Raw genomic sequence first — 27,407 nt, forward strand, 5'->3', positions numbered from 1 at the left:
GTTAAGAATATAGTCAATAATACTGTAATAGTGACATATCAGGACAGACGGCAGCTACACTTGTGGTGAACACAGCATAATGTATAAACTTTTCAATTCACTATGTTGTACACCTAAAACAAACGAGACATTGTGTGTCAACTATACTCAAATAAAAAATAAAAAATAAATTAAAAAAAAAAGAATAGGGGTGCCTGGTAGTTCAGTCAATTGAGTGTCCAACTCTTGATTTCCATTCAGGTCATGATCTCATGGTTCGTGAGTTTGAGTCCTGACTCAGGCTCCATGCTGACGGTGCAGAGACTGCTCGGGATTCTCTCCTTCTCCCTCTTTCTTTTTCTGCCCCTTCCTCACATGCACCCTCTCTCTCTCTCTCTCTCTCTCTCTCAAAATAAACAAATAAATTTTGTTTGTTAAGAATAAACAAGAGAAACCCTTTCCTTTATGACCTAGCATGGACATTATTATATTAATAGGTGATAGGAAGAATACAGAATCGCTCCACTTTTTGTTGGTTCCAGAGTTTTCTAATATGGAAAATAATCTTCATGTTGATAAGGTACAGAGTGGTAAGAAGTAGTATGATATAATTTTTAAAAATAGTCCATGGAGTTAAACAACATGAATTTGAATCCAGATTCTTCTCTCATGAGATATATGATCTTGTACAATGTATTTGTTCTGAGTCTTGCTTGATGATATCAATAGTTCCATTCCCAGAGGATTAGGAGTATAATGAGATAATGTGTGAAAGGTACTTTGACACAGAAACAGCTTAATATATGGTAAGTAATAGAGGACAGAAACCCCAATAGGTAAGAGAACATCTAAGAATTCTAATTAAGACAATCTTTCACAGCCTAGAAGAATCACATTGGAATATACCAAAATAATTTATAAGAGCAATGATGTTATTGCCAGTAAACTTTGAGAAGTCATGGCAAATGACAGATGTGCCAGACAGTTGCTCCCATTTTCAAAAAAGAGGGGGAAAGAGGGCTCTTAAAATTTAGTTAATTCCTACCAGCCAGCTAAATGTTTAATCCCCAGGGACATTCCAGATGCATTTTGGATTATGAAACAGATATTCTATTTGCAATTTTATTTTTTTAATGTTTATTCACTTTTGAGAAAGAGAGAGAGAGAGAGAGAGAGAGAGTGTGTGGCGCGCGCGCATGTGTGGGGGAGGGGCAGAAAGAGAGGAGGACAGAGGATCCAAGCAGGCTCTGAGCTGTCAGCACAGAGCCCAACGTGGGGCTCAAACTCCGTGAGATCATGACTTGAGCAGAAGTCGGAAGCTTAACAGACTGAGCCACCCAGGCACCCCTCTGTTTGCAATTTTAAAAGGAAGTTGTGATTGCTAAAACCAGCGTTCAGTTAAGTGCAAGTCATGCTGAAAGCAACAAGATTTCCCTTTTTTGAAGAGGCTGAAAGATTAATCAGAGAAATGCCAAAATGCCATAGACATGGTGTATCTGCATTTTAACAGGGCATGTGGCAAAGGTTTTATAAACCTTTCTTATGTTAATGTGAATTATGACTGTCCAGAGGAATCTGTTGAACTCGGGGCTTTTTTTGTTTTGGGGTTTTTTTTTTTTTTTTTTTGGAAAGCAGTAGTAACATCTGAAAGAACTCGGATTGGACAGAACATGGTTGGGAAATATTAGTCTAATCTGTACTGCTTAGGCAACTTTTGGGGGACTGTGTTTATTTCCAAACACCATTTTTTTAAAAAATATTTATTTATTGGGGGGGGGAGGGGCAGAGACAGAGAAAGAGGATTTAAAGAAGGATTGCGCTGACAGCCCGGTGCAGGGCTTGAACTCACGAACCCTGAGACCATGACAGAAGTCAAATGCTTAACCTCTTAACTAACTGAGCTACTCAGGCGCCCCCCACAACACCAATTTTTTAAAGAAAACCTGACAAATTCGTTTGTCCAAAGGGGGAAACTAGCATAATGGATTATATAAAGCTATACTGGAAAGGAATGATTAGTAACTGTTATGGACCAAGTATTTGTGTACCCATCAAATCACATGTTGAAAGCTTAAGCCCCAATGTTATAGTATTAGGAGGTGGGGGTCTTTGAAAAGTGATTAGTTCATGAGTGTAGGGCCCTCATGAGTAGGATTAGTGCTCTCAGAAAAGAGATTCCAGGGAGCTTTCTTGTCCCTTTTAACATGTGAAAAGGCAGTGAGAAGATGACTATGCAAAGAAATGGGTCCTCCCCAGACACCCAGTCTGCCAGCACCTTGATCTTGGCCTTCCCAGGCTGTAGAATTCTGAGAAACAAATGCTCCTTGTTTAAGCCACTTAGTGCATGGCATTTTTGTGATAGCAGCCCAAATGGACTAAGAATTATGGAACTACGAAACAGACACCTTTGAGAGTAGGGCTATCCTATGAGCCAATTTCAAATTTTTCAATAAGTGTTATATGGGGAAGAAACTAGAATCCTTCCATTCAGTTTAAGCAGTACCCTGTATAAGTTACAGGGAGGCAGATTTGGGCTGAACATAGTTTGTGAGAGCACCGGTTAGGGATTTGAAATATTAGAATTACATTCCCAGTCCTGCCCCTTCCTTGCTAAGCATGCTTGAGCAAAGGACCCAACCTCTCAGAATCTGTTTTCTCATCTGTAAGATAGGCAAGCCCACAGAGGTGCTTCAAAGTGAAAAATCCTCTACTACGTTAGAAAAGATCCATATAATTCCTGGCACATAATAAGAACTCGATAAATGGAATCATAGTTGTATATTAACAGAGTCCCCCAATAATGTAAAGGATGAAGAGTATCTGACGGTGGAGAGTAGCTCAATAGTGAAAATGATAAAGTACAATTTTAGTCATTTAAAATAACTGAAAGCCTACTGTGGGCAGCACACATCATGGAGAGTTGTGACTCAATTCCTGTCTCTATTAGCTAGCAATCACATAGGGACTAGCAGGGGGGACGAGGCAAGTATGTTAGTAAACCCTAACATAAGGACAAATGCCATCAAAGTTGTAAGAGGCTCAAAGTTAAGAGCACAAGTGCTAATCCTTTTGGGGGGAATATGGAAGGCTTCATGGAAGTGGTAGCCTATGAAGAGTAGGAATATTTTCAGTGGGTGGGGTAAGAGGAGGAACTGAAGGAGGGGCCGTTATGTGGAGAGGGGTAGGAAGGAAAGCACAGGGATACATCCAGAGAAGCAGCACAGTTGAAAGGGACACACTGGCAAGTCCAAAGGAAAATGAAACAGAAGTCTGGATGATTTGGGGCAGGGGGAGAGGGTGGTGGGCAAAGAGTGAGTCTTGGACTTAACTTGGGGTATGGTGGAGAGACAGTACACATTTTGCAGGGAGAGGAGTGACTTTATCATTACTGTGCTTTAAAAAACTGAATTTGGCAGTGGCAATAAAATTGGTGAGGATCTGTGTGACTCCTAAGGCACGAAGGCCAGGAAGAAAATAGCAGAGTAGGTCAACAACAACAGCAACCAGAATCTCAAGTAGGACAGAGGCCCTGAGAACGGGGAGGAAATCCTTAATGAAACATAAATGAAGGGCTGACTGTTGGAGAAAATTTGACAAGGGACGCAGGTGATGGTCTCAGGTGAAGAATGAGTTTTAATTAAAAGCAGGTTTTAGTAGGCACTTTTGAAGTTAAGGTCAATGACATTTCTTCACAGCTGAATACACCCTTACTAAGTATTTGTTTAGTAGATGAATATGTAAATGAATGATTTGGATTGAGTGCTTAAGAAAAGAGCAGAGGTGGTAATGAAGAACCAGAAGCTTGTGAGAGTCAGTTTGAGGAAGGCAGGGCTGGTTGGATAGACATGGCAGTTGAGTAGCGTATATTTGTATGTGTGTAGCCCTAGGAGCTAAGTTAGCGCCTGGTGGTCAAATCCAGCCCAGCAACTTGTTTTTGTGCAGCCCATGAGCTAAGAATAACTTACATCTTTCCATGACTGGAAAAAATCCAAAGAAGAGTAATATTTCATGACATGTGAAAATGACATGAAACTCAATTTCAGTGTTTTTGTTTGTTTGTTTGTTTTGTTTCTCATCCAGAAGGGACCAGCTTGCATTTTATGGGAGCAGTAACAATGTGCTAAGCACAAGGTACTTGTTATCCACATAATTCTCACTAAAACCCTATCAGATTTTAATTCATTGTTCCCAGTTTACTGATGAGCAAACAGAAACTTGTCTTTCAGCCAAGGACACATAGTTACACACTACACCCACATGAATCTGCTTTTCCGGGTTTCCCATTTTCTCCTAGGATAAAAGCACAGTTCTAAGAGTAGTGGGACCATGAGTGCTTAATAAAAAGGGTTTGTTGAATGCTTGAAGGGCAGTTTTGGAGCTGAATCAGAGCAGAGGAATGGCTTGGGCAGATACATTTCTAAGAGAGGCATATGAATTCACTCATTAATTCTTACAACTCTTCCATGAATTGGATACTATTATTAACATCCTGTGCTGGAGAAGGAGTGGTCTTCTTCAACACCACTTCCCAAGTAAAAGCTCTGGCACATGAACACTCTACCACTGTGGGTCTCTGATAGGTGACACCACTAGGCTGCCAGAGGTTCATCCAGCCCTAAGTATCTAAAATCTCATGTTCAGAAGAATTTAGGGAATGATTTTTAGGGACTTGGCTTTTACCCCTTCTCCTGCATTTTGTGCCCTAAGGCTACTCTCATTCCCCTGATCCTTCCCCATACTCCAGCAGGCTTCTCACACCTTCCAATTAATAGTTTCCAGGTCCCTCCAGGATGGTTTCTGCTAAGGAGACTTCCTGAATCACAACAAACCAGCATTTGAAGAAACGCAGTGGAGGAGTGTAAAAAGTTCATGTTCTGAGAAGGGTGAAGGCAAGAAATTCTCCTGTAGAAAGCATGGAGGCGGACATCCATCTTCTGTCAAAGATTTCAGCAGGGGTATATTTCTGAAAGTGGTTTGTAGCCTTGTAACTGGCTGTTTACCCTGTGTTTGTCGCCTTTGGCCCTTAAAGCAGCCACTGTCCCACTTGGAATTCACTCCTGGCAAAGGCTGACAAAACAGGAAGTGATTAGAATGGGATCAGTTTTTATGACTTTCTGAACTTCAGACGTTTAAAAACAAGTTATAACAGTGGATTTATTGCTTTGCTTTACCACCTCCGTTTCTTATAAAGGAACACTGCAGGGGTTAAAGTATCAGCTCAAAGTCCTGCACAAATAACTGACGTAAGAATGTGATTTGCACACCAGCCTTCGCTGCATGTTAAAACTCAAAGCAGGCTTTTCTGGCATGGGGGGGGGGGGGGGTAGTGGTGCGAGAAGTGGGGATAGGAATTGGTGGGGGTGAGTAGAGAGAAAAGGAACTGGGAAGAGGAGGGGAAGTTAAAGCTTCCCCTCCTTCTCTGCCTTCCATCAGAAACCAAACATGGCATCTTCCATGAGGAGCCTGTTTTCTGACCACAGCAGATACGTTGAATCTTTCCGGAGGTTTCTCAGCAGTTCCACGGAACACCAGTGCATGCAGGAATTCATGGACCAGAAGCTGCCAGGCATAATAGCAAGGTAACAAAAAAGGACGTTTTTGTCAGAGCCAAGCCTCGGGCTCTTTCTATGCGGTGATAGATGGGTCGAGCCCAGCCCTGCAGGCTGGGCGAGGGGATAAGAAGGAGCTACTGATAGCAGCTGCCGCCTGGCGCTCCTCGCCCCCCTGGCGCCCCTTCTCCTGCGGCGCTTTAGTTAGACGCTCGCTTTCAACGTTCACAGGCTCTGATTTGTGCAGTGTTTCCAGCCGCGCCGAGATAAGCGTTAACCATTTGAAGGCACACATCCATATGTTCATTTGGGAAAAGATACAGATCTTTGAGCTCAGATTTTTCAGCCCTCCTCCAGATTTTACGTGTCTCAAAAAAAAAAAATCCCAAACGGAGAGTCTAGTATTCTTTTCATTAGAATCAAATATAAATAATTACCAACTCCTGTTTGCCCGAGGATTGAGTGAGTGCTTCTCAGTTCTCCTAATGTCCATTTAAATTCACTTCTGTACTCATTATTATAGTTATCACTCCAAAAAAATTGTCTTTTCCTTTCAACTTAATATTAGCAATGTGGTTCTTAAAAAAAAAAAAAAGCATTTTTCCATTATCAGTGAAACTCACTAGCTCCTATCCTTCTTGCAGACTTCTTTTTTTGGTGATTAATGTGTTCAATTTGTGCCAGAGCTGATAAGCATTACAAGAGTAAAAGATTCCACATGCTAAAGATAATCAAATCACCTATCTGGAGGTGGATTGCTGTAACTTACTCTGCTTCAGGAAATAATGATAGAAAACTGGGAAGAAATGACTGACTGTGGATCCAATTTACAACAGCAACAGAAACTGATATTTTATCTTTTGCTGGATTTCTCTATTGTAGGCCTGACATTCTTTCACCAGGACAGTACCTCTGCCTGATCAGAGCAGGCATTGCTGGATGTATAGGGGATTCCATTCCCCTATTTTTCTTTTTACTGTTAAAAATTTTTTAATGTTTATTTATTTTTAAGAGAGAGAGCCTGACAGAGTGTGAGTGGGGGAGGGGCAGAGAGAGAAGGGAACACAGAATCCGAAGCAGTGTCCAAGCTCCAAGCTGTCAGCACAGACAGTCATGGGGCTCAAACTCATGAACCTCAAGATCATGACCTAAGGTGAAATAGGATGCTTAGCCCACTGAGTCACCCAGGCGGCCCTCCCTTTCTGTTTTTTTGTGGTTCAGTTTTTACTTTTTTTTTTACGTTTATTTATTTATTTTGAGAGAGGGAGAGAGTGCATGCTCAAGTAAGCAGGGGAGGGGCAGAGAGTGAGGGAGAGAACCCCATGCAGGCTTTGCACTGTCACTGCGGAGCCCAATACCTGGCTCACACTCACAAACTGTGAGATCATGACCTGAGCCGAAACCAAGAGTCAGACACTTAACCTACTGAGTCACCCAGGTGCCCCATGGTTCAGTTTTTAAATGTTTGTTTTAATAGAATATTATATAATTTATTACTAATTAATAAGTAATAGATAATGATGCCAAAATCAAAGCATACAGTACATTCAGATAACTTCTTCTCTAGGAACTAATAATTTACTTTTTTGGGTCTTTTTGCTCATTTATAAAATTAAAGGTAATGACTTAATTTCCGAATTCTTTTGTAGTACTAAAGGTCTGTGTTCATGTCTGTAGTTTATCCAGATCCTTGGTTTTGTTCGGTCATCAGTGGCTTGAATAGGTACCATGGATGGTTATAACATAATGAATGGTGACCCCTATCTTCACAGGGTATACAATCTAGTTGGAAATCTTGAATATAGAATTTCTGAAAGACTGTAGAACTTTCAAAGGCATAATTAAATTTGCATTGCAGTGGTAAAAATACTGAAAATATTGCAAAAATTCCTAGCCCTACTCACTCCCATCTGACTCCCACTCTCCAGAAGCAACCACCTTCAACACTTTGAAATATTTCAGTTGTTTCTTATGAAATTTTCTTTCCTAATTCTAAATAACATGTTATTCTTTTCTTTCTTAATTTTACTGCATTAAAATAGCTAAATACGCACATTTCCTCCCCTATCATGTCAGTATATTTATTTTTTTAATTTTTAAAAAAAATTTTAATGTTTATTTCTGAGACAGAGAGAGACAGAGCATGAGTGGGGGAGGGACAGAGAGAGAGGGAGACACAGAATCCGAAGCAGGCTCCAGTCTCTGAGCTGTTAGCACAGAGCCTGACGCAGGACTCAAACTCACAGAGCAAGAGATCATGACCTGACCCAAAGTCGGTCGCTCAACTGACTGAGCCACCCAGGCACCCCTCATGTCAGTATATTTATGTCAAAATTTTTGGTTAAATAATTTGAATGTTTATATCATTTTGCCTATGTACATATTATTCATAATTGAATGATGAGTTATACTACAATCACATTTCCTTTCAGGTATTTTTTTGTTTTTCCTAGAGATAACTATTGTTTTTATTTTAGTTTCTTTTCTTAGTTTTCCATATATCTACTGATGTGAAAATGTTGGGGTTTGGGAAGGAACAGATAAGAAAGAATTCTTGAGACGTCTTTGGTGCAAAAGGTGTTTTTTAAATTTTTAGTTATTTAATTTTTCATATTTACTTATTTTGAGAGAGAGAAAGAGGGGTGGGGAGGGGCAGAGAGAGGCGAGAGAGACTCCAGAGCAGGTTCCATGCTGTCAGTGCAAAGTCCTACACAGGGCTTGATCTCACAAACCATGTGATCATGACCTGAGCCAAAATCATGAGTCAGACACTTAACCGACAGAACCACTCAGGTGCCCCAAAGAAGGTGGTTTTATTAAAGCACAGGGACAGGACCCATGGGCAGAAAGAGCTGTACAGGGGTTCTGAGGAGTGGCTGATTATATACTTTTGAATTGGAAAGGGGTTAGAGATAGCATTAAGTGTCTAAAAATTTGGAAGCAATGTTTCCAGGACCTTGAGGAACTAGCTTTTGTTAGGAAAAGGTCATTTACTACTATTTAGTTAAACCTTAGTCAAGAGACCCTTCAGATGTATATCAAAGGACCATCTGCTTGGAGGATCATTGCTAACATATATCTGGGGATAGTAGAGAGAAAGGAAGCTTCCAAAGGAATTTTTATATGTTAAAGGAGACTTCTAGAATCCTGAAGTTCAGGCTAATGTTAAGCCAAGGCTGCCTTTTGCCCTTAGCAAAATATTAACGTCGAGGTAGCTAAGCTCCTTGAGGAAGGTCACTCTGTCTCAAGGACATGTCAATGGGCTGTAAGTTGTAAGGAAATTTAACTTTTTTCTTTTGTTTCGTTCTCCATATCACTATCACTACTTATACCCCAAGCAGAAGTATTAATCCTCTCAATACAGTCCAGCAGATCAAGACATCTGTTAACTTTTCCCCATGGGAACGTCTATTCTGGAGCTCTGTTCATTTTTTCAGTCTGTGGTGATTTGCTCTCCGTCTGCTATACAATTATTAAGATAATTTATTTCACCTTCTAGATATTCTCTTCCCTTCTCTGCAATATTGGATTCCCTAATTCTAGATCTCATGCCATTCTTTTCTTGATTTCTTTTGGATTGGAAACAATCCCCTATCTGTAGGTGAAGCATGGGGTGGGGAGAATTCCAGTATAGCTGTAAATAATAAAGTTTTTTGTTGTTGCTATATGTAATGCATTTAGAGCCTTGACTCTAAAGTCAAGTAGTAAGTAGTAAGTGGTAAGTTTTCAATAATTATTAATCATTACAATATATGAAATGGGATAATAATAGTGTCTAACTCATAGAAGAGTTGTGAAGTTTCAGAGTGAAATCACTTAGCTGTGCCTGGAATAATAATAATAATTGCTAATATTTTGTTGAGTGCTTGTCATGTACAGACATATTTCTAAGAGATTTACATGAATTAAATAATATAATACAACTCCTCCTTAAGCCAGCTACTATTATTACAGTCCTACACAGTAGATGGTATTATTATCCTATTTCATAGGTAATAAAGATGCAGAGAAATTAGACAATTTGCTCAAGGTAACATATCAGTAAGCTGGGATTTTGACCTTGGTACTCTGCTTCATAGCTTCCCTGTGCTATCTACAATATAAAGCAGTTTTAAGAATTAACCAAGAGCATAGATAGAGATGGGTGTATCAGGACTATGATTATGAATGGGAAGATAATTAGAACTAAGAAAGGCAACTCATTCATATGTGCTCTTGACTCTATCCTTTCCAGTTTTCTTAAAAACCTTGCTTCAATCTCTGTTTTTGTCATACTACTTACTCTGTGTAGGCTCTTTCACTTCAGGGGGAAAAAAAATCTAAAGAGCAAAGAAACAAGCACTACTCTTTCAGTTCCTGCTTCCTCTTCCCATTCTTACTCTTTCGTCCTATGTCAACAATCTCTAGCTTCTTCCTCTTTATTTAGTTTGCTTTTAATCTCACTGCCATCAGACTTGTGCCCTCAACCTTCTTTTAAAACTATTATCAAAGATATTCATATTTCCAAATTCATTGGAGATGATTCCTCCTTTATTTTTTGGTAGTACACTCGGCTACTGTTGACACTACCTATGGCTTTCTCAGAGTTTCTCTAATTCTATCCTCTATGAGCTTTATTGTTTTCCTCTTTGTCCCCTTTGTGGGTTCCCCATAATGCAGTGACTTTTAAAAGTTGACATTGCATATCATCCCACTGATCATCTAATTCTTTGTAATATACTTGGGTGATAAAATATAGTCTCCTAGTTTTGACCATTAGCTTTATGATGCTAATTCTCCAGAATACATCATCGACCCTGATCTCTCTCCCACTCAGCTTAAATCTTGCATATCCAAATGTCTGTAGATACATATTTATTAAAAACATTCTTGAGGGTTTTTATCAAGAAATGGTGCTGTATTTTGTCAAAGGCTTTTTCTGCATCTATTGAGAGGATCATATGGTTTTTATCCTTTCTTTTATTAATGTGATGTATCACGTTGATTTATTTGTGGATATTGAACCAGCCCTATAGCCCAGGAATAAATCCCACTCGATTGTGGTGAATAATTCTTTTAATGTATTGTTGGATTCAGTTTGCTAGTAGCTCGTTGAGAATTTTTGCGTCCATGTTCACCACGGAAATTGGTGTGTAGTTCTCCTTTTTAGTGGGGTCTTTGTTTGGTTTTGGAATCAAGGTAATGCTGGCCTCATAGAATGAGTTTGGAAATTTTCCTTCCATTTCAATTTTTTGGAACAGTTTCAAAAGAATAGGTGTTAACTCTTCTTTAAATGTTTGGTAGAATTCCCCTGGAAAGCCACTCAGCCCTGGACTCAAGAAAGTAGGGAAAGAAACACCTCATGATAATAAAGGCCATATACAAGACCCACAGCTAATATTATCCTCAATGGGGAAAAACTGAGAGCTTTCCCCCTAAGGTCAGGAACACAACAGGGATGTCCACTCTCACAATTGTTGTTCCATATAGTGATGCAAGTCCTAGCCTAAGCAATCAGACAACAAAAAGAAATAAAAGACATTCAAATCAGCAAGGAAGAAGTTAAATTTTCACCCTTTGTAGACGATATTATACTCTACATGGAAAACCCAAAAGACTCCACCAAAAAACTTCTAGAACTGATAAATGAATCCAATAAAGTCACAGGATATAAAATCAACGTACTGAAATCTGTGGGCATTTCTATACACCAATAATGAAGCAGGAGAAAGAGAAATGAAGGAATCGATGTAATTTACAATTGCACCAAATACCACAAAAAACCTAGGAATAAACTTAAGCAAAGAGGTAAAAGATCTATACGTTAAAAACTACAGAAAGCTTATGAAAGAAATTATAGAAGACACAAAGAAATGGAAAAACAATCCATGCTCATGGATTTGAAGAACAAACATTTTTAAAATGTTGATACTGCCCAAAGCAATCTACATATCCAATGCAATCCCTATCAAAATAATACCAGCATTCTTCACAGAGCTAAAACAAACAATTCTAAAATTTGTATGGAACCAGAAAAGACCCCAAATAGACAAAGTAGTGTTAAAAAAAGAAAAAGAAAGCTGGAGGCATCAGAATTCCAGGCTTCAAGCTGTATTACAAAGCTGTAATCATGAAGACAGTATGGTACTGGCACAAAAACAGATACATAGGTCAATGGAACAGAACAGAAAACCCAGAAATGGACTCACAAAAGCATGGAAAACTAATCTTTGACAAAGCAGGAGAGTATCCAATGGGAAAAAGACAGTCTCTTCAGCAAGTGGTGTTAGGAAAACTGGACAGCGACATGCAGAATGAACCAGGGTACTTCCTTACACTATACACAAAAATAAACTCAAAATGGTTGAAAGACCTAAATGTAAGACAGGAAACCATCAAAATCCTAGAGGAGAAAACAAGCAACAATCTCTTTGACCTCGGCCACAGCAACTTCTGAGTATACCTGTCTGCAGAGGGAAGGGAAACAAAAGCAAAAATGAACTATTAAGATCTCATCAAGATAAAAAAGCTTCTGCACAGCAAAGGAAACAATCAACAAAACTAAAAAGCAACTAATTGAATGGGAGAAGGTATTTGCAAATGACATGTTGGGTAAAGGGTTAGTATCAGAAAATCTATAAAGAATTTATCAAAATCAACACCCAAAAAACAAATCATCTAGTGAAGAAATGGGCAAAAGACAGGAACAGATACTTTTTGAAAGAAGACATCCAGAGGGCTAACAGACACATGAAAAGATGCTCAACATCACTCATCATCAGGGAAATACAAATCAAAACCACAATGAAATGCCACCTCACACCTATCAGAATGGCTAAAATTAACAACTCAGGAAACAACAGATGTTGGCAAAGATTCAGAGAAAGGAGTACACTTTTGCAGTGCTGGTGGGAATGCAGACTGGTGCAGCCACTCTGGAAAACAGTATGGAGGTTCCTCCATAGAGGAACTACCCTATGACCCAGCAATTGCACTACTATTTATCCAAAGGGTGCAGGTGTGCTGCTTCGAAGGGGCACATGCACCCCAATGTTTATAGAAGCACTATTAATAATAGCCAAATTATGGAAAGAGCCCAGATGTCCATCGACCAACAAATGGATAAGAAGATGTGATGTATATATATACAATGGAATATTAGCAATATAAAAGAATGAAATCTTGCCATTTGTAACAACATGGATGGAACTAGAGTGTATTATGCGAAGCAAAATAAGCCAAAGGAAGATAAATATCATATGATTTCACTCATATGCGGAATTTTTTAAATTCTTTTACTCATATGCAGAATTTAAGAAACAAAAGAGATGAACATATGGGAAGGGAAGGAAATATAAGATAAAAACGGAGGGAAGTACACCACAAGAGACTCTTAAAATAAAGAGAACAAACTGAGGGTTGCTGGAGGGGTGTGAGGGGGGGATGGGCTAAACGGGTGATGGACATTAAGGTGGGCACTTTTTGGGATGAGTCCTGGGTTTTATACATAAGTGATGAATCACTAAATTCTACTCCTGAAATCATTTAAATGAAATCTTGGATTTAAATAAAATTAAAATGATTTTTTAATCATTTAAATGCAAATGGATTGGATTTAATCCAAGTGCTGCAAATATTTTATTCTTTTTAATGCGGTTGTAAATGGGATTGCTTTCTTGATTTTTCTTTCTGCTAGTTTGTTGTTAGTGTACAGAGATGGTATAGATTTCTGCAATTAATTTTGTATCCTAAAATTTTACTGAACTTATACTTTTAATAGTTTTTTAGTGGAGTCTTTAGGGTTTTCTATATATAGTGTCGTGTCCTCTGTAAATAGTGGCAGTTTAACTTTTTCCTTACCAACTTAAATGCCTTTATTTCTTTTTCTTGTCTGATTGCTGTGCCTAGGACTTCAGTATTGTGTTGAATAACAGTTGTAAGAGTGGAAATCTTTGTCTTATTGCCGACATTAGAGGGGAAGCTTTCAGCTTTTCACCAGAGTATGATGTTAACTGTGGGTTTTTCCTATTTGGCCTTTATCATGTTATGGTATGTTCCCTTTAAGCCCACTTTGTTGAAAATTTTTATCATGAATAAATGTTTAATTTTGTCAAATGTCTTTTTTTTGCATCTAATGAGATGATAATATGATTTTTATCCTTCATTTTGTTAATGTGGTATATCATGTTGATTGATTAGCAGATATTGAATCATCCTCATATCCCAGAATAAATCCTACTTGATTGTGGTGAATGATCCTTTTAATGTATTGTTGAATTCAGTTTGTTAATATTTTGCTGAGAATTTATGAATCTATTTTGGATCTTGGCCATCTTGTTTTGTCTTCTTTTGTTTTTGTAGTGTCTTTGTCTGATTTTTATTTTGGTATTAGGGTAATGCTGGTTCCGTAGCATGAATTTGGAAGCATTCCTTTCTCTTCCCTTTTTTGGAATAATTTGAGAAGTATAGGTATTAGCTCTTTAAATGTTTGGCAGAATTCCCCAGTGAATCCTTCTGGTCCTGGACTTTTGTTTGTTGGAAGTTTTTTGATTACTGATTCAGTTTTGTCGATAGTAATCTGCCTGTTCAGATTTTCTATTTCTTCCTGATTCAGTCTTAGAATCTTCTATTTCTTGGTGTATGATTTGTTGGTATATAATTTTTCATAGTAGTCTCTTATAATCTTTTGTATTTCTATGGTGTCAGTTGTAACTTCTCATTCATTTCTGATTTTATTTGAGTCCTCGCTCCTTTTTTCTTAATGAATCTGGCTAAAGTTTTATGAATTCTGTTTATCTTTTCAAAGAATCAGCTCTTGGTTTCACTGATCTTTCCTATTGTTTTTTAAGTATTTAATTTATTTATTTCATCTCTGATCTTTATCATTTCCTTCCTTCTACTAATTTTGAATTTTGTTTATTCTTTTCCAAGTTCTTTTAGGTGTCAGATTAGATTGTTTGAGATTTTTCTTGTTTCTTAAGTAGACAAGTAGCACTATAAACTTCTTAGAATTGCATTTGCTGCATCCCAAACACTTTGCACTGTCGAGTTTCCATTTTTATTGTTTCCAGACATTTTTTTTTTATTTCCTCTTTGATTTCTTAGTTGATCCATAGGGTTTTTTAGTAGCATACTGCTTAGCCTCCATGTTTTTTTTCCCCATTTTTTTCTTGTAATTGATTTCTAGTTTCATATGGCTATGATAAGAAAAGATGTTTGGTATGATTTCAGTTATCTTAAGTGTATTGATACAAGTTTTGTGGCCTACCATGTGCACTTGAAAAAAAAGGGTATTCTGCTGTTTTTGAATGGAATGTTCTGTATATATCTGTTAAATCCATCTGATCTAATGTGTCGTTCCAAGCCATTGTTTGCTGATTAATTTTCTGCCAGGATGATCTATTCATTGATGTAAACATGTTGTAAAGCTCCCTATTATTATTGTATTACTGTTAATTCTTTATGTCTGATAATATTTGCTTTATATATTTAGGTGTTTCTATGTTGGGTGAATAAATATATATAGTTGTTAATTGTTTTTGTAGTTCTTTTTCTCTTGCTCTATTGCCATGTGATTTGATGACTTTCTTTAGTGTAAAGCTTGGATTCCTTTCTCTTTATTTTTTGTGTATTTATTGCAAATTTTTGGTTTATGGTTACTATGAGACTCATATATAACATCTTATGTATATATCAGTCCATATTAAGTTTATGGTTGCTTAAGTTCAAACATATTCTTTTTTTTTTTTAAAGTTTTTTTTTTTTTCAACTTTTATTTATTTTTTTGGGGACAGAGAGAGACAGAGCATGAATGGGGGAGGGGCAGAGAGAGAGGGAGACACAGAATCGGAAACAGGCTCCAGGCTCTGAGCCATCAGCCCAGAGCCTGACGCGGGGCTCGAACTCACGGACCGCGAGATCGTGACCTGGCTGAAGTCGGACGCTTAACCGACTGCACCACCCAGGCGCCCCAAGTTCAAACATATTCTAAAAGAAAAACATTTTTACACCCCCCTCTACATTTTATGTATATAATGTCATATTGTATATCTCTTTATTCTGTGTAATCCTTAACTAATTTTTGTAGATATAATATATATATATATATATAAAATTTATTTCACTACTTTTGTGTTTTATACTTCATTTTAGCTTTATTTGCTTTTACCAGTGATTTTTTTTCCTTTCATAATTTTCTTACTTCTAGTTATGGCTTTTTATTTTCCTTGTAAAGAAGTCCCTTTAACATTTCTTGTGTGTCTGGTTTAGTGGTAATAGACTCCTTTAATTTCGGTTTGTCTGGGAAATTCTATATCTCTTATTCAATTTTGAATGTTAACCCTGCAGCTAGAATATTCTTGGTTGTAGGTTTTTTCCTTCTGGCCTGGAAAGTTTCTGGTGAAAAATCAGCTTATAGCCTTATGAGATTTCCCTTTTACACAACTGTTTTCTTTTCTCTTGCTGCTTTTAATATTTTCATCTTATCTTTAATTTTTTTATATTGTAATTATTATGTATCTTGAGGTAGACCTCCTCTGGTACATCTTGTTTGGGGCTCTCTGTGACTCCTGGAGCTGTTTCCTCCCACAGGTTGGGGAAATTTTCAGTAATTATTTCTTCAAATAAGTTTTCTGCCTCTTCTTTTCCTTCTGGCACTCCTGTAATATGAATGTTAGTACACTTGATGTACAGAGGACCCTTAACTTATCCTCATTTTTTAAAAAATTATTTTTTCTTTTTGCTGTTCAGCATTGGGGCTTTTCACTATCCTGATTTCCAGATTGATCTGTTCTTCTGCATCCTCTAATGTGCTGTTGATTCCCTCAAGTATATTTTTCATTTCAGTTACTGTGTTTTCAAACTCTTATTGGTTCTTTTTTACATTTTCTGTCTCTTCACTGAGGTTCTCATGGAGTTCATCCACTCTTCTTCCAAATCTAGTGAGCATCATTATAAACATTACTCACATTTCTTCATCAGGTAGTTTGTTTAGTTCTTTTTCTGATGTTTTGTCTTCTTCTTTTGTTTGGAACATATTCCTGTGTCTTCTAATTTTACCTGATTCTCTGTGTTTATTTCCACACATTAGGTAGATCAGCTATATCTCATAGTTTTGAAAGTAGTGGCCTTGTGTAGAAGGCATCCTGAGGGAGCCAGTAGTGCAATGCCCCCATTCACTAAGGGTACTCTAGGGGTATCCCCTCTGTGGGATACATATGTATTCCTGTTGTGACTAGGCTGAAACTACTATGGGCACACTGATAGGTGGAAATAGCCCATAGCCTGGCTGGCTGAGAGACCAAGCTATAGCTTCTGTGGGCTCACTGGTCAGTGGTATGAGCGCCCAACACAGCCCGCCAAGAGGCCCAGCCACAATTACGGCAGTCATACTGGCAGGTGAGGCTGCCCCCAGTATCCTTGGCACAGAAGTCACTTTGGAGGAGAACTGGTATCAGCTGGGGTTGTCTTCTGGGTGTGGTGGGGTATGAGCCCCTTTGTAGGGGTATCTGGTGGGGCAGGTCTGGTGGGGCATGCCAGGCAGTGCAAGCAGTAGATGGAGAGTGTCATCATTGGCCCCTACCAATATCCAGCAAGCTAGGCTGAAGAAGGGCAAGAAAAATGATGCCTTCCAGCATTTCCACTCCTGGAGAAAGCTTCTAAAGGTCCCTGCTCCTCCAACACAAATCCTAAAATTAGTCACGAAACTTCCTTCCTATATGGTTCAGGCACTTTTCAAATTTCAGTCTCTGTACTGGGTCTCTGATTGAGTGATATTAGGAGCAGAGTGTTGGAGAGCCTGGGTGGTTCAGTCGGTTAAGCATCCAACTTTTACTCAGGTCATGATCTCACAGTTTGTGAGTTTGAGCCCTGCATCAGGCTCTGTGCTGACAGCTCGGATTCTGGCGCCTGCTTTGGATTCTTTGTCTCCCTCTCTCTCTCTGCCCCTCCCCACTCACACTGTCTCTCTCTCTCTCTCTCTCTCTCTCTTTCTCTCTCTCAAAAATAAATAAACATAAAAAAAAAAAAAAGAGCAGAGTCTCAGTTTCCTATAGCCCTCCTGGCTCTCCTGGAGTTGAGTCCTACTGATTTGCAAAGCAAGATACAATGACAGCTTGTCTTTTTGGTATAGGTTCCATGACAGGGAATGCCTCAGGTGGGGCTTGATCTCCTCACTCCTCAGGAAGGATCTGCATGCCTTTGATGTCCTTCCAGCCTGTAGTTGCCATGCTAGGGTGTTGGTTCCCTAACACATCTCTGTCCCTCCTACCCTTCTCCAAAGGGCTTCTTCTTTATGTCTTTAGCTGTAGAAAATATGTTTTGCTAGTTCTCAGGTTGTTTTCAGGGTGAGTTGTATTATATGTCATTGTGACCTCAGTGTGTCTGTGGGAGGAGATGAGCTTGGGGTCTTCCTACTCTGCCATCTTTCCCTTCTCTTAATATTGGGCTTTATTATCTCACATTTCAACTTTAAAGCAAAGTAGTGTCTTATTCATTTTTATATCCTCAATGCTAAATATGGACACATAATAAATGTTTAATAAACATTTTTTCATTGAAAGGAAGTTAGCAAGGAAGAAGGAAGGCAGATATACAGTATGAATCTCCTTAGCCTTTTTCCCATCTATAACGAATGGCTTATTAGATCACTAGACTCAAAGGCCCACTTTTTCTGTTCTTACTCTCCAAGCAATCTCTAAACAAATGGTGTTTCCTATTTCTGAGATGTTTATAGTAATGTTTCTAAAAGTCTTCCAATCAAGATCATTAATGAGTGGGACATATTTTCTAAAGACACTAGCGTAATCACTGACATGAGTGTGACCTTTCATGTTGGCCTAGTTTTTGTTCACTATAAATTTTTCTCTTCCACTAGAGTTGATAATCAGATTTTACAAGGCACATGGCAATCTTTTTATTAAACTATATAATTTTTTTTTCAGGATTGGAGATACAAAATCAGAAATTAAGATTCTAAGCATTGGCGGAGGTGCAGGTATGAATAACACATTTTTAAAATTTGTATTTCACCCCAAACATCATGCTTTTTGATGGCATATTGTTCATTCTTTAAGAAAACTATTTTTCTTTGCTCCTGGAAGAGATTAGCTTATTAAAACTAGTAAGAGCAGGATCACTTCAACTAAGATCAAGGCCCCCATCGTTTTATAACACTTAGGACTTAAGCCTCCATTAGTATCCAGAATATGGATAAGATATGGCTTTTTCATTCTTTTTTATAAGTGGAAAACCACATAGGATGGCTTTGAGGATAACTTTTGTGCAAAATGATCTAACTGTTCACAGTAAAGGGAAATTTCGTTAGACATTCCTTAAGCTTGTGCCACTTAAGTGAGGTCCATGGACCGCTTGCAGCTTTGCAAACTTACTGGACCAGGAGGAGGTAAGAATGCACTGGAATGAAAATCAGTGCACAGCTCCCTTCATTGAGAAAGTATCACTATGGGGGAAAATATGTTTAATGACATAGTTAACTTATACTGTTGTGACCCAACTCTGAGTTGCACTGGCTAAAACTATTTCCTTCCTCTGATTCAGTTTCAAAACTGCCCTCCAAACATTCAGCACACTCCCAAACCCACTTTTATAAGCACCTCATGGTCTCTCTACTCTTTGATCTGTGCTTTCATCCTAGGAGAAAATGGGAAATCCGGAAAAGCAGATTGATGTGGGTGTGGTATGAAACGTTGTGCCCTTGGCTGATACATAACTTCTGTATAATCATCAGTAAAATGGAAACAATGAATTATATCTTATAAGGTTGTAGTGAGAATTATATAGATAACATTTATATCATGGTTAGCACATTGTTACTACACCTGTAAGGTACAGGCTGGTCCTTCAAAAATAAAACAAAACATTTCACGTGCAGACTTCGCCTCATATCAAACTCCTGAGTAGCATTTGTTTTATTTTTTTTTTAATTTTTTTTTTCAACGTTTATTTATTTTTGGGACAGAGAGAGACAGAGCATGAACGGGGGAGGGGCAGAGAGAGAGGGAGACACAGAATCGGAAACAGGCTCCAGGCTCTGAGCCATCAGCCCAGAGCCTGACGCGGGGCTCGAACTCACGGACCGCGAGATCGTGACCTGAGCTGAAGTCCGACGCTTAACCGACTGCGCCACCCAGGCGCCCCGCATTTGTTTTATTTTTAACTTGCTAGTCATCTGGAGATCTGATTGAATATATCAATATATAAAATAGAGTTACATATATTATTCACATATTTATATCTTTCTTTATTTTCTTTTGACTGAGCAATGGCTTAGTATTGGTTACTTCTTGGTAGCAAGTCAACAGTACACTACAACTTTTTATATAGTGCCAAGTGTTAATCTCTTTAGTTTCTTAAGTACTCTAGTGACACATGAATGAGTTAAATTGTGGCCCATGTTTACACAAAGATAACCAGGAGCCCTCTAATGGAGTAGAATTACTAGTTTTATGTAATCATTTGTTCATTTTTTTCATAAAATATACTGTGTGTGATATAATGTAATGAGGGCTAACTCTTAAAATAATTTTTCTTTATTATCATCTTTCACCAAGAAAATAAAAACCAACAAGGACAAATAATGAAAGATATTATCATGAATGATATTATAGAGATTGTTTAAGCTAAAGTACCCTCTCGTTGCCTACTGATATTCTAAGTCCTAAGGATTATAAAAGGGAATTTGTTTCACCAAGACAGTCCTTTCCAGTGAGTTTTACATATTAGTTTCAGGCATCCAACAGTCACTGAAACTATCGTTTGATAGTGTCACTTGTGCTTGGACAAGAAGTGAAGCCCCACAAGGAAAAGTAATTAAAAACAATCTCTATCATGGCCAAGTTAATTGACCTTTTAATATAAAGTTAATTGAATTTCTAATGTAAATTTATCCAGATGCTTATAAGCTATCTAGAGAAAGGAACATTTGGCCCGCACAGTGATTCCTTACATAAAGGTGCACATAGGAGCTAATATAGAGAACTTACCAAAACAAAGGTAGCAACACTTGGAGTTTTTCTGACTGAGCGCTAACACTGTATTAGTAACAGGCTCTGCCTTGGATAGAATATGGGTGCCTTTTAAGGTTATTCTTCCTAAGAAGCTGATCAGAAATAGAAGAACTCCAAGGGAAATTCAAATTATAGATAACTTAGTTTTCTCTGCTCCAGTAAATAAGCTACGTGAAATTAAAATTGATTTATTTAAAATTCCTAGGTCTACATGTTCCTGGCATGAAAGAAGCAGTGTGTTGTAGGGAAAGGACCCGGTTAAGTAAGTTTGAGTGCTCACATAGAACAGGGAGATGCTCATCTGATAACCTGTCATTGCCTAACTGCAAGCACTATGCAAAAGAACAATGTATCACTTTACAATGAGATACCTTCTGTCTTTGCCTTAGAGAAATGGTCTCCCCACATGTTCTGCAATCTATAGCATGCCTGAGAGTTTTGCATTGTCCTGTGGCTTCAATATCCTTTCAAGTCAGTCACTGAATTCCAATCCATAGCAAACAAGATCATTGGCCCTATCTAGTACTTGTGCTCAACAATGTATCTTTTTTTTTTTTTTTTTTTTAGTTTATTTATTTTGAGAGAGAGAGAGAGAGAGAGAGAGTAGGGGAGGGGCAGGGAGAGACAGAGAATCCCAGACAGGATCCACAGTATCAGCACTGTTAGTGCAGAGCCCCATGTGGGGCTCGAGCTCGTGAATCATGAGATCATGGCCTGAGCTGAAGCCAGGTGCTTAACTGACTAAGCCACCTAGGGGCCCCTCCCATAACGTATCTTACAAGGTTCTACTTCGTTTTTAGCTTAGGGACCTCTCTGGTTTCAGTGTTTAAATGTTCTCTTCCTGGTTGTCCAGATACCTGCAGATCATTTTCTGTATATCTTTGGTGCAAATATTTCCTCTGCATTCATAATGGTGCTACCACTTCTTCCCATCACAACAGAAAAACAAATCAAAAGCAAACAAACTAAAAACCTCTCTAAATGAAATTGATGCTTTTATATCACTTAAGGCTCATGTTCTTTGACAGCCTATCTTTATTTTCAGAAACATGAGCAGGGGGTACATATGCACCCTTTCTGTCTTCTGCCTCTCTTCTGTAGAGGTTGGTGATTGTGTAGAGAGAGATTCCATAGTTTAAGAGAATGTAACATTTTTGAAAAAGGTGTTTGGTTATTCATTTCAGAAGCTGAGAAATTATTAGGGCTCTGAGCACTTCAAAAGAGAGGAAATTCATGGCAAACTTTTTAATGCCATTTTTAATCTTCCACATCAATTAAATACAATTGATAAATTGCACTGCTAGCCATAGATTATGTATTTAATATTAGGAAAATGTATGAAATACGTACGTGAACCCAAAAATAAAGAGAGAAAATCTGGAGAAAAACATCATGAAAGGAAATACAGACCATGTAGCTTTTACAGAGCCCAAATGGGAAGTATAAAGTTGTGTTGTGTACATTGCATGAGTTTGTGCTTTAATGAAACACGAGGTATCTGGAATTGCTTTATTCAAGGTCTTGAAGTACTCACACTATGTTCACTTCAGCAGTTGTTTTTAGATATTGAGAACAACTGCACTGTATTCTAAATCTCGTAGAATTTTTGGTTCATCCTCAATATTGATAGTTCTTGAAATTAACCACCCAATGGAGCTTCATTATTATTTGTTTTTTAATGAATATTGTGTCTTTATGTTACATAGTACATGGAGAAAAAGAAGCCCATATTCTTTTTTGGTAAAGGAGAATGTTAGTTATTTATAGTGCATGCATTTATTCCTGGAAAAATGTTCCAAAAGGCAGTAATGGGCAATGTATTCTCCTTGCCCTGGGCTCTGCTTAAAGGAGAATCTGTGTTCAGTTCCTATGTTCAAACACCAGAAAGTTTTATAAGGATTAGACAAAATGATAACTCAAATAATCTAATTTTACCTAGCTTTCTACTTCTATTTTTATTAACCTTTTGTGTACTAACTCAATTGCCATAACATGTATAATAGTATATATGTTAATAGATAATTTTCAATCAAGGTAAAACTCACATATGAAATACAGGTAGTATGAATGCTCCCATAACATTTTTTTGGTAATAATTTTGATGACATATATTGAGAGCAGTTAGGTAGTTTTATTGTTCTGCCACATACAGACATTGGCATTCCTACAGAGGTTAAAAAAGAGAAAAGTTTGGAGACCATCAACATCTAATTTTAAAGATGTTGAAACCTGAGAAGCACCAAGGCAGAACAAAATCCAAGTCTCTTGACTTTAGTCCAGTTCAGCAAATTATATTAAACAGATATAAAAGTTAATTATTGACTTGAAAAAGGAAATATTAGGTACTTAGTAATAACCAGCTACTTGAAAGTTTAATCTTTTCAGATTATTCATTTTGCCTCTGTTCATAAGTGACATGTTAAGGTGACACAGAAGTTTAATTTTTTAAGCTAGTTGGATAGAAGTGAAACAAATATAATTAGGGCAGGAACTAAACAATCCAGTGTGTCAGGTTAGAAGCCAGGAGGTGGCAAGAAGCAAAGATTAATGTTTTCTGGTGATTCAGAGTAAGCCAACAGTCTATTAGCAAATTGGGAATAACTGGGGAAATGCAGAGAATCAGGGATTTTTTTTTTCTTGGCCCAGAGATTAATTTTTTTAATGTGCATATTCCCATCTTCATATATTTCCTGTTGATCAAACTACAGAATATTTGCTGCTAAAGAACCAATGATTGTAAGAGAGAAAGATTTCTTGATTCAATATGAGAATTTAGTAATGATCAAACCTGTCCAGAAATGAAAGCACACATCTTGAGAGATAAGGTATTATCTGTGACTCTAGGCAACAGCCTAGGCCAGAAAGTTACTTTTCAAACATGCTGTGGAAAGGACTTAAGCACTGATTTCTTGGATGGTGGGGCCATTAAAGGTGCTTTTGGTCCAGAAAATCTATGGTTTCATGAGTAACCTTCTATAAAAAAGGTAGGCATTTCTCCAGAGTGGAATGGCTAACACTGTGTTTGGCTATATTAAGGAGGTGGAATTTAACTGTGACTTGTAGATACCTAGACAATTTTTAATCTGTATTCTTATTGCTTATAACTTGAAATGAGTAAGTACTATTTTACTAATATGCAGCATGCTAGCAGTTAACTCGATAGAAGGATAGAGACTCTACTGATTGACTAGAGAATTTAGGACTGTCTACTTTGTGTAATCATAGTTTGGGGCCTCAGATATAAATGCATTTTTTAAAGGCATCCATAACTATATCATTCAAAAATAAACTTTTCTCCATATATAATTTAAACAAGATAATTAACCCCATTGTATTGTATTTAAAACTTTCAGTGAACATAGAAGTATTGTTAACAACAGATACATTACCAATTTGAGAGAAGCAAACTAATGCTACAACATTGGAACCATTGGCATTAAAGCCAGAGTAAACAAGAGTGTTTTGACTAATTCAATAAGGCTTGAAACAGGAAAACAGGATAATGAGCAGAGTGAAGACAAAACTACCATTATTTGCAGATTAAATGACTGTATACTCAGAAAAGCAAATAAACACAGTGGGACAGCCTTAGAATTAAGAATTCAGTAATGCCTTGATACAGGTAAAATAGATAAAAAGAAGTATGGCAGATCCACATTCTTTTTTGTTAACACATGAATGTTTTCATTCACAGTTTGGAGTATCTACAATGTACTTGGAAGTCCTTAGCATGTGCTTATCTGTAATTTCCCTGAAGAAAAAATTTGTATCTTGCCAGTCCTTTTATGACACTTTAGGACAATCTCTTAATTAGTGAATAGGCTTCCACTTGACATTTACTATTGAATAAAACTTTGTGATTTAATATACACCCTCATGCAACCCTGGGGCAGGGGGTCTGTTATCATCTTCATTTTATAGATGGTAAGCCTAAAAATATAGAGAGACTGGGATTAATGCACAGGGTCTTCTGTAGCTTTGTCTCTATTAGCGATAACAGACTGATAGAAATGATGAAAAAATGTTGGATTAGTTAGCTAATAATTATATTTAATACAAAAATAAGCAACCTATCTGGAGAAAAGTTCAAATTTTTTACTGAGAACAGTTTGAGAAGATTTAAAGAGCCAATATGTAATACCAACGAGATGATAGGGATATGGAAGCTTTCATGTACAAAAGGTAAAAACATGAAATGAAATGAAATTTTCCTGAAAGAAATGTGACATTATGTATCAAGAAGAGCTCTGATGTTCATCTAAAACATACAGGCCTGGTCATGCTGGTGGTGAAAATATTGACATACTTAATAAATAGCCACTCCCCTGCTGTCCTAACACACCCTAGCTGCTGCTTCAGCCCCTCCTCATGGACTCCTGGACATCCCTGCATCCATTCTGTACCCCTGCCCCCTTACCCCCCCATCTCCAAGTGCTCCAGCAATTATATTGGTCTTATCCCATGAGAGGGCCTCTAAGAATGTGCCACAGGTCATCAGTCTGCATCCTTTCTCAGCATCTGGCACCTTTGTCCTTAAGGTTTTTTTTGTTTTGTATTTTTATTTTTAATACCACCAAAGATAAAGGGTCTCATTCTAACCATTAATTCTGGTCCTTGGAATTAAACTGAAAAAATTAATATTTTTTTCACAAAAATCATGGTTTATTGTCAGGCTCTTCATAATAGTGAAAAATTTAAAACTAACTATATAGTAACTATATGTAAAAATGTATTTACATATATAAATGTTTTATATATTTCCACAAATAAATGTATACATTTATATAAATTTATATTGTGTTTATATTATAATATCAAAGATAATAATTAAATCAATCATTCCACATACCCATTTTAGAGGATATAGTATTGCTGCCACAAATAATTACTCATTTAAACAAATTTTTGACATATTAGTGGTTTAACCCTCAAGTAAGAAAATCAAAATAACTCATATGCATAATAATCTCACCTGGGTAGAATAAAGAAAATTGTTTGCTTAAAAGTGAAAAAAAAAAAAAAGGAAGAACTTACAAGGAAATAAACCAAAATGTTAACTTTTGTTTTCTCTAGTAGTGAGACATTTATTTTATTTTCTATTTTATACCTTTGTCTATTTCTCAAGTTTTCTACAGTAGTTGTTTATAGCTAGGTGCAGGAAAAAATAAACCTAGTTAAAACTATAATCTTATAGTTGATGAGACATGATGGTAAAGAGTAGACTGACTTCTGATAGCAACTTTAGCTATGTGGCTCATGTCCAAAGCACTGCTCCCACACATATGTTTTCAGGACAGTTTTCCTTTGGCCATTTTTTACCCACTGGCGATAGCATTATACCTGTATAAATATCTGAAGAACTATCTCATCTGTGTTGTAGGTTAGCAGAGATTTTCTTCAGAGTACACAGATTCTATCATGCCTACTCGAAGTACATGTTAGCCATGATGATGAGGTAAGGATGGACAAAAAAGAAGGTGGCTGTCCGCTGTCTCTTCCTTAAGATTCTTGATAATACTGATTATTTCTTGCTTTTTATTCCATGAGGACAGCAGCTCCTCAGTCTCTACTCATAAAGGGTATAAATCACTGATAATTTTCCTCAACATTTGTGTTCTAACAATCATTAATGTTGCAGGCTCTTATGAGAGCTTATGAAAGTTATTTGAGAGAGAGAAGAATGAGAAAGCATGCATGCGTGCCAATATCAATGAAATCACACCATCTACCTGATTATCTTGGACTGTCTTTGCCAGTCCAAGTACTTTCATCTTATAAATCCTGTCTTTGGGCTTGAGGAAGGTAGGAGAGAGTTGGCACTTCATTCAGGGTAACTCAGTATAACTTTTAAACATTATAATATTCTGTAGATAGAACTTGCTACTTTCTATGTATGTGCTAAAGTAGCAGTCAAATATATGTTTAAAATTTAAAAATTAAAAGGCAAAATTCAGTCTTTTATGTGAGCTGTCTACTAAATATCTCTACACTTCAATGTTCAACACCCTTTGGGAAATTTTCTCTAAGTTTGTATTTCATGCAACATTTTGGTAGCATGGCTTTTCTTAGGCTTCCTGCAATTGCAAAGCATCCAGGCAGTTTTGTTCCTGGGCTAACAGCCAGAAGACACATGAAAGCAATGGCAATGCCCTTTTGACTCAGAATTTATGTTTATAATCCCCTTCCTGAGACCCTATGGCTATTTTAATATTCTACTCTCATATTTCCATACTGACAGAATTGTCTCAGTGGTGAATACTCAATACTTACCCAGGAAAGAGAGAAAGAGAGATTGAGAGAGAATGGGAGAGAGATGAGGTGATCTTGTCAGCAATCTTCTATCTTTCCCATTGCTGCTCAAAATCAGATTGTTCTTGCTCTGGTTGCAAACCCATAGCTGAAATTATTTTTCATCACTAAGCACAGAGTTATCTGGGCAATTTTTCTCCCTACAAACAATTTTATTTGTGCTCGATATTCTGGTAGAGAGAAAAGGAAGATAATAATCTTAATGCAACGTATAATAGAATAAAATTTTTCCTACTGATAATCTAAAGAATTCACACGTATTTTGATATGAGAAATGAAGCAATAATAGACGGAAATCAAATGGCAAGAGATATCTCCACAGTTATTAATACTCCATTTTCTTGATCTGCAGATTTTCTCATTTGGGGAAGACCCAGGGTTCTCAAGCTGGGATTTGTGTTTCATTTGATGTAGGCTAAGATAGAAGAAAAAAGCAGACAATATGAATATGTGATGTGCACTCTTCCAAGTTGTCATTTTATTATGGGGCTGCCCATTTAGAAGACAAATCTTCATTCCCTCATTCCCAGCCTCCTTCAACTTTCTCTTAAGTGTCACTTTTTCC

The 27,407-nt window shown here is 37.3% G+C and overlaps 1 protein-coding gene across 2 annotated transcripts in view; it reads left to right on the plus strand.

The window, feature by feature from the left end:
- The first annotated feature begins 5,121 nt into the window (after positions 1–5,121).
- HNMT (histamine N-methyltransferase) overlaps positions 5,122–27,407 on the plus strand; it is a 46,716-nt gene continuing 24,430 nt past the window's right edge. The window contains exons 1-3 of one of the 2 annotated variants that reach the window (XM_040474960.1): positions 5,122–5,222; positions 5,413–5,558; positions 18,449–18,501. In XM_040474960.1, the coding sequence (XP_040330894.1) occupies positions 5,422–5,558; positions 18,449–18,501 (190 nt within the window). In that variant the 5' untranslated portion in view covers positions 5,122–5,222; positions 5,413–5,421. Of the gene's footprint in view, positions 5,223–5,412; positions 5,559–18,448; positions 18,502–27,407 lie in introns of those variants that run through there. The other variant, XM_040474961.1, reaches the window with a different exon arrangement.

The sequence above is a fragment of the Herpailurus yagouaroundi genome, unplaced genomic scaffold (assembly GCF_014898765.1).
Source record: "Herpailurus yagouaroundi ecotype Mexico unplaced genomic scaffold, PumYag 140, whole genome shotgun sequence".
Lineage (NCBI taxonomy): Eukaryota > Metazoa > Chordata > Mammalia > Carnivora > Felidae > Herpailurus > Herpailurus yagouaroundi.